Genomic DNA, 18,665 nt, shown 5'->3' on the forward strand with positions numbered 1-18,665 from the left:
ACACATTTATTGATAGTGCTACTTTTTATTACTGATCTTTCTAATTCAGACCCTCTCTTCAAAACTCTTATTCAAATCAATGCATGATTGTAAGTATAATGTGGACCCTATTAACTATTGCAAACTGGAGCTCTGCAGAGCTGCTAAATAATAAGCTAAATAACTCAAAAACCACAAATATTAAAAAAAACTAAAACCAATTACAAATTGTCTCAGAATATCATCTACATCATATTAAAATTTAACTAAAAGGTGAAAACCCCATTTAACTAGTCATCACACTGGTTGCTGATATTACACGATCAGTGACCTCCACTACTGTTTTTCCCTTATATTTTTTTCCCCTATAGATACTGTAGCTGTTTATTTTTATGAATATATGTATATGTATTTGCTGTATTCCAAATTAAGATTATACAAGCACTTTTTGCTTAACTAATTTGCTTTAGTTGCAGGAAGGGCAAAGTAGAGGGTCCCTGTTGAACCTCCTGCCTATCTAATATAAGGTCCCTGTCATATTCACACTAGTTAGTTTACAGTGCACTAGGGTTACTTTCATCAGGTGACTGTGTTTTGCAGTAGCTTTATAATAGGTTCTGAAGGATAGGGAGTTATACTGTATATCAAGCATAACATATTGCTCTAAATTCTCTTCACAAAAATTCAGTGACTATATCATTGCATGAGTGTTTTTACATAGGGCCTGAATTATTTTAATATTGTTTCTTAAAATACATTTCTTATAATAAGATTCAGTTGAGCCATGTGATTTCTTCAAATACTACAATAGATGATGTCACAGCACACAATATAAGAATATATTTTAGCAAGGCCATCAATCAGTAGCAAATATATGCAATTCAACCACTGCTGGAGGCTGCAGGTTGTATATGTGTATATATACAGGCATGGAATCCGTTATCCGGAAACCCATTATTCAGAAGTTTCCAAATTACAGTGGCTTTCTTCCTTACATTCCGTTATAACCAATAATAAGTGATTCCCTTTTTCTCGGTAATAATAAAACAGTACAGTGTAGTTGAACCAAACTAATATATAATGAATCTTTATTGGAAGCAAAGCAAGTCTATTGGGTTTATTTAATATTTACATGATTTTTAGTAGATTAAAGGTACAGAGATCCAAACTACGGAAAGATCCCTTATCCGGACAACTTCAAGTCCCGAACATTCTGGATAATTGTTTCCATAACTGTACTGATAAAATACTGTATGTAACAATTGTTACACAGTGTGATATCCTTTGTACTTTCAATAATTCTTCCCCCTTCAACAGCTGCCCTGTGAAGCCTCGGGCTGAGGGTGAATGCCTTCTTCAGTTACTGTAAAACTGGATGAGACTAATGTTGTCTCAGATTTACAGTCAGTTTCTGTAGGTAACAGTTAAGCAGTACTTTAGTTGTAAATAAAAAAAGGCAAGCCACATTCTGACCTGTAAGGTAGCATGGCAGTACGGTGGCACACACACATCATAATAAATGAAGACTTAATTGCCCATTAATTAGCCTGCTTAATCATGGGAATCAGGGTTCATGCTTGAGAAGCTTACAATATTTAGAATGGAGAAAGTCTGGGTTTAAGTTTTGACTGAAAATCCATATCTCTAGGCTGTAGCTCTTTGGGAAACATTGTGCTCAGTTAACCTTTGCATAACCTGTGCCAGGTAACTGGAGACATTAGTGAACCACATTCATGCTTACTAAAGGTGTTGACATTGGCTTCCAGGTGACAGATAAATATAACTGCTTAGAATGTATAAATTTCATCTGGAAGTTGAGCTTGGCTAGAAGAACGAGCAGATAAGAAAAGTTTATACATTTTATCTTAAAAATATTCACTATCTATAATAAATCACCAGGCAACATACCAGTAAAACAGCTTTTCTTTGCTCTCCAACGACATTCCATGGTTTATTAATTTGTTTTTCTAGCCAGAAACAGCTAATTTAATTCCTTAGCTGTGTTTATGAATAAACTCAAGGGCTAATTTAAAATTTAAAAGCTTCAAGTTTGGCATGTTGAAGTCAGCACTTTGTTTTTGAAATTAAAATTCTTCTACTTTACCTTTTTATGTTTAATTATTTTTTTAATTAGATTGTACATTTATTCAAAAGTTTTTTTGAACATTGTAAAGAAGGGAAAGTACTGTTTTCCTGTCCAAGTCTGAAACATAGGCACTTACAGATATTTCTTAAAGAAACACTAAACCTTTATACTGAGGAGTGGGCTATAAGCATAGGTGACGTTGCTTGAACTCTGGAATATTCTAATATTTAAAAAGGGATTACGATCTCAGCCTGGCAATTATAGGCCAGTAAGCTTGACATCTGTGGTGGGCAAATTATTTGAAGGCTTGTTAAGGGATCACATTCAAAATTTTGTCCTAATGAATGGCATTATGAGCAACAATCAGCATGGCTTTATGAAGGATAGGTCATGTCAGACGAATTTGATTGCATTTTATGATGTGGTAAGTAAGATTCTGGACAGTGGGGGGGCAGTAGATGTGATCTATTTGGATTTTGCCAAAACGTTTGATACTGTGCCCCATAAACGACTGCTTTCTAAACTAAGGTCTGTTGGGCTTAATGAAGTCATTTGCACGTGGCTAGGAAACTGGCTACAGGATCGGGTACATAGGGTGGTTGTTAATTCTCTACTTGGAGTAAGGTTCTTAGTGGGGTCCCCTAGGGCTCAGTATTGGGTCCACTTTTATTTAACTTGTTCATTAATGACTTAGGGGAGGGTGTTGTAAGTAATGTATCAGTGTTTGCAGATGACACAAAATTATCCAGCCCAATTAATTCCATCCAGGATGTGGCATCCTTGCAACAGGATCTTGACAAACTGGCAATCTGGGCAGCTAAGTGGCAAATGAGATTCAATGTTGACAAATGTAAAGTCATGCACCTGGGATGTAAAAATATCCAAGCCACTTATACCCTTAATGGGACTGCACTAGGCAAATCCATTATGGAAAAGGACCTTGGAGTCCTTGTAGATGATAAACTTGGCTGTAGCAAGCAATGCCAGTCGGCAGCATCAAGGGCAAATAAGGTCTTGAGCTGTATTAAAAGGGGCATAGAGTCAAGGGAGGAGGGGGTCATTCTTCCACTGTATAGAGCACTTGTAAGGCCCCATCTAGAATATGCCGTACAGTTTTGGTCTCCATCACTCAAACAGGACACTATTGTATTAGAGAGGGCACAGAGAAGGGCTAACTAAGCTGGTAAAAGGTATTGAAAATCTTAGCTATGAGGAAAAACTGGCCAAATTGGGGATGTTCACGCTGGAGAAGAGGCGCTTAATGGGTGATATGATGACTATGTATAAATATATAAGGGGATCATATAATAATCTCTCTAATGCTTTATTTACCAGTAGGTCTTTCCAGCTGACACGAGGTCACCCATTCCGATTAGAAGAAAAGAGGTTCCGCCTAAATATTCGGAAGGGGTTTTTTACAGTGAGAGCTGTGAAGATGTGGAATTCTCTCCCTGAATCAGTTGTACAGGCTGATACATTAGATAGCTTTAAGAAGGGGTTGGATAGCTTTTTAGCAAGTGAGGGAATACAGGGTTATGAGAAATAGCTCATAGTCCAAGTTGATCCAGGGACTAGTCCGATTGCCATTTTGGAGTCAGGAAGGAATTTTCCCCCCTCTAAGGCAAATTGGAGAGGCTTCAGATGGGGTTTTTTTGCATTCCTCTGGATCAACTGGCAGATAGGTAGTTAATAAAAAAAAAAAAAAAATAAGGTTGAACTCGATGGACATGTGTCTTTTTTCAACCTTACTTACTATGTTACTATGTATATCAGTATGATACTCTGCATTATCAGCACAGTTATATTTCTTGGAGGACAATCAAAATAGTACTTTAATGACTTCTCTAATGATGCTGATTTCAAATGGTGGGTACAAATCCCTGCACAGGAGATCTATTAATATGGAATAGAGTGAAAACTATGAGAAAATTAAACTAGAAAAAGAAGTAGGCTAGAAATGTTGTACATTAAGTTTTTGGCTTCTGTACCATCCGAAGGCAACCACAGCCTTTTAGCAAGGAAGATCTGTGTCTCCAAATATGCCCCAGTAGCTCCCCATCTTCTTTTCTGCTAATTCACTTCACATGCTCTGTGCTGCTCTCAATTACTGAGTTTAGGGACTGACTCAAAATATACAGAACACATAGAGGCACATTTATTAAGGGACGAATTTCAAATTCATGTGAGTTTTTTAAAACTCCCATAAAATCCCATTAATTCTAAATTCGACCAATCGAAATGTATTAATAAAATCAAATTGTTCCAACTCAATATTTTTTCCCTTTAGATACTGTAGCTGTTTATTTTTATGAAGATATGTAAATGTATTTACTTTATTCCAAATTAAGATTATACAAGGACTTTTTGCGTAAAGGATCCCTGTTGAACCCCCTGCCCATCTAATATAAGGTCCCTGTCATATTCACAACAGTAGCTCCCCATCTTCTTTTCTGCTGATTCACTGCACATGCTCTGTGCTGCTGTCACTTACTGATCTTAGGGTCTGACTCAAAATATACAGTACACATAGAGGCACATTTATCAAGGGTCGAATTTCAAATTCATGTGAGTTTTTTTAAATCCCATAAATTCTAAATTTGACCAAACGAAATGTATTAATAAAATCAAATTTTTCCAACTCAGACAAATTAAAACGACCCAAAAACTGAATGTCAGGAAGGCTGCAAACATCTCCAAATTGATACCTGGACCTCTCCTATTAAACAGCAATTCGGCAGATTTTAAGCAGCGAATAGTTGAATTTGAATTCTTAAAGGGCCAGAGTATGATAAATCTCGAAAGTCAAATACAATTTTTTTTTAAAAAAACTTGAATAGAGTTTGGATAACTCACTAGTCGAATTTGACAGTTTTGACCATCATTTTTTTTCGACCCTTAATAAATCTGCCCCATAGACTATAAATGTCACAATATAAGGCTGATTAGTGGTGATGATTAAAATTTTGGCCGTAGACCCCAATGGGTGAAAAAAATTGTAGAGCATCAAAAAAAAATTTCACCTTGCGTGTCAAAAGAAATTTGTCGCCAATAGACTTCAATTTTGGCGAATTTTCGCAGCTTGAACATAAGCCCAACTTTGCAGAAACCTTTAGAAACAAAATCCTCCATTTGCTCTGCAAATCATCCAAGTAGGTTTGCTGATTTTGTTGTATTAGCAACTCTATATTGGCTATATTGGTTTGTTTTGTTTCTATCTTGGCCATATTGGTTTGGTTTGTTTCTATCTTGTTTCACTTTATTTTTTGTAGTTTCTGGGCACTGGGATGCAAGTCCTCGTAAGTGCTCATTTTTCCTTTTCTTTCATTTCTGCTGTAACTATACACACAAGTGTAGGCATAATAATATACATATGCTTCAATTAAGACTTTGATAAACCAACAGAAAAATGGATATTCAGGGTGCAAGACTTTTCGGAATAATAAATGTGACTGTTAAAAAATGTGAACGGTACTGAATGCCCAGTACTGCATGCAAATATCATGTATTCAGCAAGGTTTACTAAATAGTGAAAAATTCCCTGGGTAACTATTTTACAGTTTTTTTGTAAATTGTAAGTTATTTGCATTTTTTGGGGAAAAGAAACTTACTTTTATGGGAAAATGTACATTTATGCACAGCCAAGTAGAATTTCAGCAACATAAAACAAATTAATAATTAATATCAATGTAAGACTAAGGGAGAATCTTCACACCAGGAGGGATACTTTGCTAAAATAAAAACAACAACAACAACAACAAAAGAAGTCTAAAATGTTATGGAAAATGTGAAACTAAACTTTATATGAACAGATGGTTACTGCATAAAACTGTACATATAATTATGGTTTTAATAGAATAAAGCTTAGTCAGTTCTGAATATATACTACTTCAAAAACGTTTATGTTAGAAACTGCCATCCCAATTTACCTTCTGATCAATAAAGTAAAACTAATAGAAAAGGAAGTTTTTTTTTTGTTTTATTATAAATGCTCTATTGTTTTTTTTGTACATCTCTATCTTCCCAGCAATCTCCAAACTGGAATGGTCAGTTCTATATGAGTTCATCTTGTTCCCGTTGTACAGAACAGAATCTATTTATAAAGCAGCAACATATTCTGCAGCAATGTACAATAGATGGCTATATACATCAAATATATATATATATATATACAGTAATACTGGTATAGGATCTGTTATCCGGAAACCTGTTATCCAGAAAGCTCCAAATTACAGAAAGGCCATCTCCCATAGACTCCATTATAATTAAATAATTTAAATTACATAGGAAGTTAGGTTGAAAAAAGACACATGTCCATCAAGTAGTGATGGGCGAATTTATTCGCCAGGCGCGAATGGATACCGGCGTCAAAAACGGACGTCGGCGTCAAAAACGAGACGCCAGCGGCGTTTCGCGAATTATTTGTCGGCGAAGCGAAACGGCGCAAATTCGCCCATCACTACCATCAAGTTCAACCTTTGAACTCTATTTTAACCTGCCTAACTGCTAGCTAATCCAGACGAAGGCAAAAAAACCCATCTGAAGCCTCTCCAATTTGCCTCAGAGGGGAAAAAATTCCTTCCTGACTCCAAAATAGCAATCGGACTAGTCCAGAAAATATGGCAACCCTAGCCACAGAAAGCAGTGTGGTTTGGGCCTGGCAGGTTATGCCATTTACTTTTTTCACTGTGCTCCCTGCTAACACATGTTATGATCAGCGGTAGACAATAGCTTACCTCCTCCCATACCCTGGGCTGAACCATTAAGCTTTTTTGCTGGACCATTAAGCACTTTTGCTGAGACCAACTCAGTTCCTGTCTTAAGTTTTTGAGTATCCTGAGTCCTGTTAGTCTGCTGTAGCCCTTGTTATTTGTATTTTAATTGGTTTGTTTTTAGACCTTTGTTTTACTGTCTGTTCCATATAGACATTACTGCTAAGGTCCTTGGGGCAAATTCACTAAAGGGCGAATTGTCGCCAGTGAATGCTTCGCCGCACTTCACGCCACCTCGCCAGGTGAAAATTAGTTATCTCTACGCTAATTCACTAAAGTTGAGTCCTGCGCGCTGAACGCTGGTGACTTCAGCAGTGCGAGCGTTTCAAAGCAAAATGACACTAGCGATCACTCCGGCCTAGCTAAACTTCGTTAGTCCTCTTACACTCGGGAAAATTTGAATATGAGGGTACATTAAAGTCATATGGACGTCTTTATTAGAGATGTTTGTGCAAATGTTCGAAGGGGCCACTTTTTATTATAAATGTCCAAGGAACCTGAATAAAGACAAAAGAGATCCTCTGATGCCCTAGACATGAGCCCACCCAAAAGCAAATGTTCCATGCTCCTCAAATGTCTGGGGAAGAATGTTAACACAAAAAAGTTTAATAGTTAGGACTTTTGCAGGCAATCCTGCTTAAAAAAAGGACAAGTTGCCAGCGTTTTTACAACTGTAATGCATTTCCGGCAGACAGGATATGATGTAACTGACATAAGATTGAGGAAGATGTAGCTTCAATTTAGTAGTTCGCCTGGTCCGAGGTGGCGAAGGAAAGTCTGGCGAAAGGGGTAACATTCAGTAAAATTTGCACTTTACTGATTTTACGGAGCATCGACCGTTCGCCAGAGCGAAAAGTCGTCTGGTGATAGAGTGCAAACGAATGCTAGTGACAGTCTCATTCACTAGCGAATTGTCCTCTATGCCTGTTAGTGAATTGGTGATGTCCCCGCGGATGGGATTTCTGGAGAATTAAAGCTAGCGTTGGCCACTTCACTCTTTAGTGAATCTGCCTAAATCTTTTGTTTAAATGCAGTTCTTGTGAAGTCTTGGTATGTCTGTGAGTAGCAGGTGCTTTTTTACTTAATTGCGTAAGGTTTCACAGTGTCACATTTAAATGTGTAATTATAGGTTTGTGTATGTAAACTTGTATACTCTTCATTTAACTATATAACTTGCTTTGTAGGATGCCAATAAACTTTCATCTTTTTGGTGGGCAGCACTACTAGTTTGTTCCTCAGCTGCAGATTGTACAGTATATCTTTCCCTTGGAGGCCAATCTGTGTAAAGGTCAAAATGCCCACATCCTACTGTGCTTGTGGAGAGTTAGTGTTGGGACACACTCTTTAGAGCTGGGGTCCCCAATCTTTTCCACCCTAGAGCTACATTCAAATGTAAAAAAAAGTTAAACAGCAACATAATCATGATAAAAGTCCCTTGGGGGCCAAATATGGGCCGTGATTGGCTATTATCAGCCCCTATGTGGACTTGTAGCCTACAGGATGCTCTGGTTGGCAGAACACGTGGTTTTAATGCAACTAAAGCTTGCCTTCAAGCCAAGCCTTCAAATATATTCACCTGCTTTAATGCCAGTGGGAGCAAGAACCCAGAGGTTGGAAAGCAACTTGTTGGGGATCACTGCTTTAGAGGATCTATGGGGAGCTGTAATAGATGTAAAGTTTTATAAACAACAATCAGGTCCAATTTTAAATCTGGTGCCATTTTTTATTTATGGGCTACACGAGTAGGGTAATTTCTAAAAAATGCTTTTTGTCCCTCTTAAATGACTTGAATAGTAAGCTGATGTTGCCTTCTTAAACCCACTTCTTTCTATTGAGGGGCTTAAAACTTATTGGAAATAGCATGTATTAAGTAAGTGCTAATTTTGAGGTAGTTATTAAGATATTAGCATGAAAGAGTGAAACAGTTTTGTAACATAGTAAGTATAATCTTTCCTGCTTGAAAATGTACCAAGTATTCACCACTGGGTGGTGAACTCGCCTTAAAAATGTGTTTACATTCTTTTTTTCTCTTTTTGTTCAGTTAAAGTGAACTTGTGAATGTAATTTAAATTGACTGTGTGTAGTCATATGCTGCATGCTTCCAAGGTTTTATAGACTTGTATTAATTATGCAGATAATAATTCACAGTACGCGTGTCATTATGTGGTTTTATTGTAAATGGGCAAAATTTAGGAGGGTTATTAAAGCATTTTTTTCATGAATTTCAATCACTTGGTTACAACAAAATTTTAAGTTGAAGTTGCAACTTGTACAGGTATGGGATAATTATCCAGAATACTCTGGACCTGGGTTTTTTGAATAAAGGATCTTTCCGTAATTTAGATCTTCATACCTTAAGTCTACTAGGATCATATTTTTTAATAGTTGGACTCTATTTCCTATTTAACCACTTATACAGATCTACAGAATATGTTGCTTCTTTAAAAACGTGATAATAGCATCAAAAATAATAATATCCTACTGCCCTCTATGGTTAGTTCAGGTGGTCCAGTGGCCGGTAGGGGTCAGGAGTCAGAATTTAATTTCTTGTTAAGAAACTTGCATTCACTGGGAATACAGTTAACAAGGCCATTTTTTGAGCAACTACATTTACATTCATTCCTTGGATGTGTCAGTTTTGATAAGGTCATTTCAATGATGTTAACAAGTGCCTAACATTCTGTGATTTTCAGGAAAATCTGAGTTTGATATTCTATCACGGCTGCTGAAAATCAAAGACATCTGTGGCAATAACAATTCTTCTCTTTCTAGTTTCCCATGTCTGACATCAGTGTGATAACAAGCAAGCTGAGGAGGATAGGAGAAACAAAATACAGAGAAATAAAGCAACACTTTGAGGCTAATGATCCAGCAGGTACAAGCCATATGCCATATGAAATTTTCAGGTGAGGAGATCCGTTTGCTACATCTGGGGACAAATGCCAATGCTCCATTTACTGCTCTCATTTTAGCTTTAGAAATACATACATTGCATATATTTTGAATAATCTCTTTGTATTTATAGCATGTGGTTTTGAATCAGCTAATGCAACTGCTTATTCGCTTCTGCCTTTCATACACATAATTTTGGCAAATTGTCACAAGATATAGCTTGTCGGTAAAACAAAAAGGCCCTGTAAACTATTCATATTGTTTTTCTTCCTATGGTTATACTACCATTACTTTCCCCTCGGATACACAGCTGTTTAGCAATAGGTTATTTAGGCTGCACAAATGTGACACGCAAAGTAACTACATTTCAGTTCAGTGTTGCCATTGACTTCCATATGTCTTAAATAGATCATACATTTTAAAATCACATATCATATATAGTTTGATAACTTAGCAATATGTGATGTCTTAATCAGTTCAATTAATTTCATTACTTTTATTACAATCTGACTATTTTGCCTTTTGATCTAGTGTAGCCTTATTTAATATGTAAAAGAAGCAATACCCTACAAATGCCTAAAGAGTGCCTAAATTCTCCTTTAATTTTCTTATATTTAGTTTAATATATGTTATAGTGTTGCTTAATTTTCTTTAGACTTTTCCTACTATTAAAACAACAATTCCTTTACCTAAAATTCCTTTGCCTAAAGCCCAGCAGAATGTTAGAGTATAAATTCCAAGAGTGAGATCACAAATTCGGTTGGTGGACAATCATAAGCTGGGTTATAACCTAGGAGATCCCTCACAGCATAAATCCCAGCCTCATGGGTGATGCATGTATATAAACTGTGGACATTCATAGTGACAAAAAAAGAAATTCATATTATGTAAATATATGCAATGAATCTTTTTCAGGAAATCTGTGGTATCCTGCAGATAGGACCCCAACCCCCTCACCAGTAGCTGTAAGAGCATATCCACATATTTAGTTATTTTTTCTGTTAGTGAAGCCCTAGCTGATATAATGGGCCTACCAGGAGGCTGCAGCAAATTCTTATGAATCTTTCATTGTGAATGAATAACTTCTCTCGCCGAATGTTCCACATTTAACTATGTAACTATATGTAACTATAACTATAAAGTCCATCCTGCAAGATTTCAGCCATCCATCCATGTAAGCAGGCTTCATCCAATAATTTTTTGCGCTGTAATTGAAATTTAGAGGTGGGGTCAAAGTTAACATACGGTAACAGTCAACCTCGGATAGTGGAGTCAATAATTCAGATTTATAATATTTATAATTCATAATGACCACAACCCCACCCTTGTTCACTGGCTTAATGATAATCTCTGTGTTGTCACACAGCTCCTAAAGTGCATTATGTTGTTTCTTGGTAAGGTTCACCCTACAGTGCAATGGTTGGAACAAATCAGATACTGATATATTAATCGTATGGGAAATTTGCTTAAAGATGTATTACATGTAACTGGGTCAAAGTCACTTTTGGACCTTAACATAAATAGTGCATCCATCTTCTTTTTAGATACCGTACCTTCACACAATATCCACAATAATCCTGAATTCATGGGGTAGGGTGGAGGGGAACATAAGACAAGCCTGTGAATAACATATATATATATATATATGTATATATATATATATATATATATATATATATATATATATATATATATATATAAATATATATATATATATATATAGACAAATACAAGAGGTCCTCTGCACTAAGGCCATTATCAACATATTTAAGACAGAGACATTTTGTACATACTGCTACTGAAAAATGCCTTACCCTTTAAACAAAACAGGGATTGTTTGTCCATACATTGCAATATATTTAAGCTGGCCAACTACGTCAAAGTCATCCCATATCTGGCCAGTCCTACGTAGTTGGCCAGCTTAGATATATTGCAATATATGGACAAACAATCCCTGTTTTGGTGCTAACCCCAACTCCTTGTTGGAGCCAGAAAGCTGCTCGCTAAAATAAGCTGCCACTATATTTCACTCCTAGAGTGACTATAACATAAACTCTTACCTCTAAATAAACTTTCCCTAACTTGGGGCCTGATATTGCTCAGACCCACTCCTGTACCCACCTCCCCACAAGGTGGAATCCAGGACAAGAGAGCCCTGAGTACGTGTGCACTCCCTTTTAAACTTTTAGTAGTATTTGCCAATGGGTAATCTTAAATAGAAAACTGCAATTTTAAGAAGTAAAGGCTGTCAATTGGGATCCTACAATTCACGGTGCACACAAACAATCTATACATGTTAGGTCACCTGAGCCAATTAATGGCAACATTCCGTCTTTTACTTCCACATCTCATCCTGTTACATTTAGAGCTGCAGTATCTCTGGTCAGGTGATCTCTGAGGCAGCACAAAGAATATCATAAATTGGGGCTCAAGGGAATACAGTATGTAAAAGGGCAATATTTACTTATACATATGTATTCCAGTTTGGTAAGATTCTTTAATATGCTGTTTGATATGTTTTACTTAAGTATTCATTGTGAGGGTATAGTTTCCCTTTAAAGATAAAATGAGTCTTCGGAATAACCACTATATATGTCTAAGTGATACTGAACTGCTACTGACTTCTAGCATAGACAGATGTCCAATACATAGTTGGTTTCCAGTCAGCATCAGCAAAATAGGTTAATACCTGATTAGAAAGATAAGACTTTAAAGTAAAGGCAGAAGATATCCAACATTACAAGTTGGCATTAACTGGGCCAAACACCACCACAATTTTCGTCTTGAATTTGAATAATTAAAAAAAAAATACATAGTTATCAACAAAGGGATCTGAAAAGAGAACTAAAGCTCAACAAAGAATAAGTTTTAGGCTTGCGGTGAACATCTGTTCCCCCATAGATGGCCCCAGTAGCTCCAGATCCTCTTTTCTCCTGATTCACAGCACATGATTGAGGCTGATATTTACCTGAGATTAGGGACTGACAGACAATTGACAGTATACTAGTACTATTTCTAGTGCAACTTATAAAATCAAGCATTTCACAAGTTCTAAATTTATTGGTTATTTAGTAAGTTGTAAAAAGTGTGGCATTTAGAGGCAGATTTAGTAAGGGTCGAATTGAAAATTCAAATTTGAATTTTTTTTATATTTATGGTCAAAGCTCTCAAATTCAAATTGTGAATTCTCCAAACGCGATTCGAGTTTTAATTCAAATTTGAATTTCGAGATTTATCATACTCTGGCCCTTTATGAACTCCAATTCGACAATTTGCCACCTAAAATCTGCCAAGTTCATGTATAAGTCAATGGGAGAGGCTCAGGGACCAATTTGGACATGTTAGTAGCCTTCCTGACATTCATGTTTTTTTTTATTTTCCGAGAAATAGAGTTTAGTTGAATTAGATTCAAGTTTTCGGGTCGGAAATATTTGTCCGTGTTTTAGATATTCAATTTTTTTATTAATAACCCCCCAGTCGAACTTCGAGTATATTCAAATTTAAAATAGTTTTAATAAACTCACATGAATTTGAAATTCAACCTTTAATAAATGTGCCTCTTATGTGTTGATTGCACATCAATAGTCTGAATCTTATTCAGGAACATTCAGGAGTGATATACTGTTTCACTGTCAGGGGCGATCCTGGCCCCTCCAGCGCCTGAGGCAGCAGCAGTTGCTGCTGCCCCCCCTCCCCTGGAAATTTGATCTTAAAGTACCAGGAGCAGCATTTTTGCTACCCCTGGCACCTAGTGGGGCGCTGCCGCCTGAGGCGACAGCCTCAACTCGCCTCATTGGTGAAGCACCCCTGTTCACTGTACTGATAAATCGTCAGTTTTCAGGTAGTCTGCCTATTGAGTTAAGCTCAATCAATGAAAAGAAAAATGTTTTTTTAATGGGCTATGAAAAAATACAAAATCTACACTAGCCGTTAACCTGTAAATAAAGCATCACTGCAATATACACAAAGCTGAACAAGACAGAGGGACATTATCCAAACTTTTTATCTCTAAAGAGTATATGTTTTAAAAATGACCTACAAATATGTGTCCGGGTCATTTCTCCTCTTCTGGGTGGCAACAGAGTTCTTTTGAATAGCTCTCACATTCTTCTTCAACAAACCATTGTATAGTTCAGCTAAATACAGCTTGGCTCAGTTACAAAGGCACTTTCCCCTTTTAAGTGTCAAACGTTCTTTTTCTGTCCCTCCCTGGAATCCTCACACTGTCTTACACTGCGCATTGCTCAAGTAACATCATAACGATGTGAAACTAAACATAGTGATGAACTCATTTTTATTAATTTATTCACAGTCAGAGAAGAGTAAAGCCTGGGTTACTGCATTGTTACAATTAGCTTTTACAAGTTGCATTTATGCATCTCTTTTCTCATTTACTGTTGTCCTCTTTGATACATTTATTATAATCCAAAGAAATAACATCAGTACATTTAGGGGCACATTTACTAAGGGTCGAAGTGAATTCAAAGTGAATTTTCGAATTCAAAAACTTTGAATTTTGAAGTAATTTTTGGGTACTTCGACCATCGAATAGGCCAAATTCGACTTTGATTCAAATTGAAAAGACTTTGAATATTCGACCGTTCGAAAATCGAAGTACTGTCTCTTTAAAAAACTTCGACTTTGATACTTTGCCACTTTAAACCTGCCAAATTGCTATGTTAGCCTATGGGGACCTCCTAGAACCTATAGCGAACATTTGGCTAAGTTTTTTCACTTTGAAATTTGACCCATAGTAAATGTGCCCCTTAATGATAATATTATCTAATAACATTTTTAAAGTTAGGTTTATGGTAGTTGCTGGCGACTGATTGGCATATCTTGAACCCAACGTCTAATACATATAAAATCCATTTTATCAATAATGGGATAACTTTCTAAATACCATCAATTAAAAATTCGGCATTGTTTCTGAAATAATCAAGTTTATGTTCAAGTTTATGTTATGTTTACTATCGCTCTCTCAGCATCTGTTTCTCTTCATTCTGTCTTCTTGCAGCAGTTGGGTGTCAGATATGCTTTGACAGTTAGATCCAATACATCTATAGGGGGGGCTTCTTTACCTAGCAGATAAATTAGAGCTCATTTAAATAACTGATTCCAGTACAAACAAAATCTAACAAAATAACTGCCTTCTGCATAAATCCTGCATGTAGAGAGACAATATTTCTGTTAATTTTAATAGAGTGTGCTCTAATACATCTTCTAGGCAAAAAGATGATAATTGCACACACTGGGACTATCCAAGCATCATCATATTTTCCACTATAGTCAATAGAAATGTAGACATGCCTAAAACAGACTAATGTCATTAATATTTAGTCAATTGAATGTCTTTATAAATGTTAGGATATATGCCATTAATTAGTAACAACGTTTCCATGTGCACACCCAGGCCTCCATAGCTTGTGCTCGGTAATGTGAGATGACACTTCCAAGTATACAATAGCCATAGAAAATTGCCAGCACACAAGGTTCTCCTAAATTAGTATACCCGTATGCTCTATTATGCCAAAATGACACGTTTTGGCTTAATAAAGCATATGAGGCTAGTTTCTGTTTGGAAGAGCCTTGGGTGCTGGTAATTTTCTATACCTTTCACATGCCATTACCTGAATATTTTTCTTAGGAATCTAAAGATTTAGAGGTCCTTTAAGCAGAGAGATTAGTAATGAAGTGAAATAAATGCTTTGGAGTGGCTCTCTGATTGTATCATACAGTAATATGTTAAATACCTGCAGAGTGTTAAATCAAACTACTTGTTTCTGGTATGGCTGGCTAAAATAAATCATCAAGATCCTTTGTTGGAATTCATATAAGGGGCAGCTAATACCTGTAGAACGAACAAGAAATATTGTTTGTGATGAATAGATAAGGTAAACTATTGGTGCAGTGTATGAGTAATGGAGGATGCACTAGCATTATATCATCAAGATTGCATCAAGATTGCAACTGGAAAATGTCAAATAGCTCCAAAGTCATAGGAATTTTAGTTTAGTGCAAATGGGTAGTTTGAGCCCTATAGATTGTTTAATCCCATGGATGTGAATGCCTATAGATCTTAAATATCCTCTTATTGTCATTGTAAATGTTACTAGATGCCCCAATGCCTGGAAACCCTGAGGACTGGGGAAAATATGACTTTTGTTGACATTTCCAGTTTTTTGGTTGATTTGGTTCTAGGACTAGGACTATGAAGGGATATTTGCTTTACCAGATTAAATAGTTCTCTTTATTATCATCCTACTTTTACAAAGTTAATTATACATGGAAAGAGAAGTTGCACTAAGTTTTAAGTTATAGCTAGTGTATTTAAGTCTTCGGAATACCTTGATCAGCAATTTGGCTGCCATCACTGGTTTAAATTATTTATTAACTCTCTTTCCATTTGATATGCATGGAAGGAAATTGTTATTTCTATAAAAAAAATTTCCATACCACAACTTCAGCGATGCAACTACATAGGAAGCAGACCCTGCAGCTGCTGGCAGAGGTATAGGAAACCCTAATTATTGAGCAATCTCAATATATACTGGTAAAACAGGACAACCTATGGATATGTTCGAGATACTGTAATTCAACTCATCATTGGAAATGTCAACCCTGAATCTGGACACAATGAACCACAATGTAGAAAGCATAGTTCTTGGGAGTCAAGGCCCTTTGCTTTGTTATCTTTAGGGTTTTATAATAACTTTTGTGACATGTTCTCATGAATTTGTGTATAGTTCATTCAGTTGAGGGGAGGAATATTCAGTAAAGTATAACTAAAACGAACACCCAAGCTAGCACGTACATTTTCATATCCTATATCTATACAAGCCATGGTTTGCTATTCCAGCTGCACTCATCCAACTCTGCTTTCACCTTATAGATCAGTGGTGCACAATGCTTATTTTAGATCATTTCCAGTCATGTTTAGAGGCTGGAAATTTCCAGATTTGACAATCTGTGTCAGGTTCATAAAAAAAACACATAGGGGAAAACAATAATGACTTCAAATTTTACTCTGGTTCCATAAAACCATAGAAACCATAGAAATCAACCAATTGGAAGCATTCACTTGCCTACTGTTTGTATATTTTGTTATATGGGTTACAAGACCTGCAACAAACTTGCATCAATTATTACAATTATTACATTACCCCAGTGTTCTCAGCTATATCATTATTAGTCTTTATCTATAGCTTTAGTCATTGCCCCAATGGAGCTTACAAACTAAGGCCTCTATCACATACGCACTGTGATCAATTTTATCAGGAGTATGGGAGGAAACCAGAGTACCTGGAGCAAAATACAAACTTCTTGCAAACAATGGCCTGGCTGGAATTAAACCTAAGATACCAGAAATTTATGGAAGCCCTGCTAACCTCTGGACCATCACAGAACACTACTTATTGAAGACCTACATTAAAGGGGTTGCTCACCTTTAAAATTAACTGATGTAGAGAGTGAAATCCTGAGACAATTTGTAATTTTCATTTTTTAATATTTGTAGTATTTGTAATATTTTGATATTTAAGGGGCAAGGTAATTCAAGTTGCAAGCAATGTTTAAAATGGTGTTTTTGCAAATGTTTAGCACTGCTTGCAATGTAAAATAATTAGCTGGAAAATAGTACATCGCTAAGCAAAGGTTAGCGTTAATACCTGCTCTGGAGTTTCGTAAAATATTTAATCTCAAAATACGCTTTGCTAATGCAACATTTTATTACATACACTGCAAATGTTTGCAAAAGCCATTTGGTCACACACTTAGGGGCAGATTTACTAAGCTCGAGTGAAGGATTCGAATTAAAAAAACTTCGAATTTCGAAGTGTTTTTTGGGCTACTTCGACCATCGAATGGGCTACTTCGACCTTCGACTACTACTTCGACTTCGAATCGAACGACTATTCGACCATTCGATAGTCGAAGTACTGTCTCTTTAAGAAAAACTTCGACCCCCTACTTCGGCAGCTAAAAGCTACCGAAGTCAATGTTAGCCTTGCCTGTGATTTTTTGATCGAAGGATATTCGATCGTTGTATTAAAATCCTTCGAATCGTTCGATTCGAAGGATTTAATCGTTCGATTGAACGAATAATCCTTCGATCGATCGATCGCAGGATTTGCGCTAAATCGTTCGACTTCGATATTCGAAGTCGAACGATTTTAGTTCCTGGTCGAATATCGAGGGTTAATTAACCCTCGATATTCGACCCTTCTTAAATCTGCCCCTTAGTGAGTAAATTGTTGAGGTCTGTAATCAGTCAAAAAGGTGGCAAACATGGTCGCTAACATTCACAATGGTCTTTGCGAATGTTTTTCGTCCTAAAGAAATATATTACATTCCCCCTTGATCTGAATAACAATCTTTTTAGATAAAGTCAATGACCCCCATTTAAAAGCTGGGAAGAGTTAGAAGAATAAGGCAAACAATTTAAAAGTGAAAAAAATGAAGACCAATTGAAAAATTGTCTACAATTGACCATTCTGTAACATACTAAAAGGTAACTTATAGGTGAAAGACAGATACTTACTATACTTACTTACTATACTTACTATACTTACTATACCTATCTATATTTATGGCAGACATAGCAATCTGGATCTGTAGGGATCCAGTCGCATCTTAGTAACACACCATTCAATCATGGCCCTGTCCCCCTGCCGTGCTCCCTGCCCCACTGCTTCAGACAAATATTGGAGAACTTCATGTAATGATTCTATGCATTTCAATGGAGTGTGTATAAAATAGGTTTTGGGTGCAAATCAATGGCAGTGGGTGAAAGACCTGTTACTGTGGGTAAGAGGGGCTTGAATCAGAGTAGCTTCTGAAAAATATGGGTAAGTATTCACATGTCTGTTATGGATATCTGGTTTTTTTTGTGCAAATGCAGAATCCCTGACATTCCTTCATATGATTTAAGTAATGTTATT

At 36.4% G+C, this 18,665-nt stretch overlaps 1 protein-coding gene across 1 annotated transcript in view; it reads left to right on the top strand.

Annotated features, from left to right (window-relative positions):
- efhc2.S (EF-hand domain containing 2 S homeolog) overlaps positions 1 to 18,665 on the top strand; it is a 52,658-nt gene that overhangs the window by 26,460 nt on the left and 7,533 nt on the right. The window contains exon 11 of the mRNA XM_018249214.2: positions 9,607 to 9,740. Coding sequence (XP_018104703.1) covers positions 9,607 to 9,740 — 134 coding nt within the window. The remainder of the gene's footprint in view (positions 1 to 9,606; positions 9,741 to 18,665) is intronic.

This window comes from Xenopus laevis, chromosome 2S, assembly GCF_017654675.1.
Source record: "Xenopus laevis strain J_2021 chromosome 2S, Xenopus_laevis_v10.1, whole genome shotgun sequence".
NCBI classification, from domain to species: Eukaryota; Metazoa; Chordata; class Amphibia; order Anura; family Pipidae; genus Xenopus; species Xenopus laevis.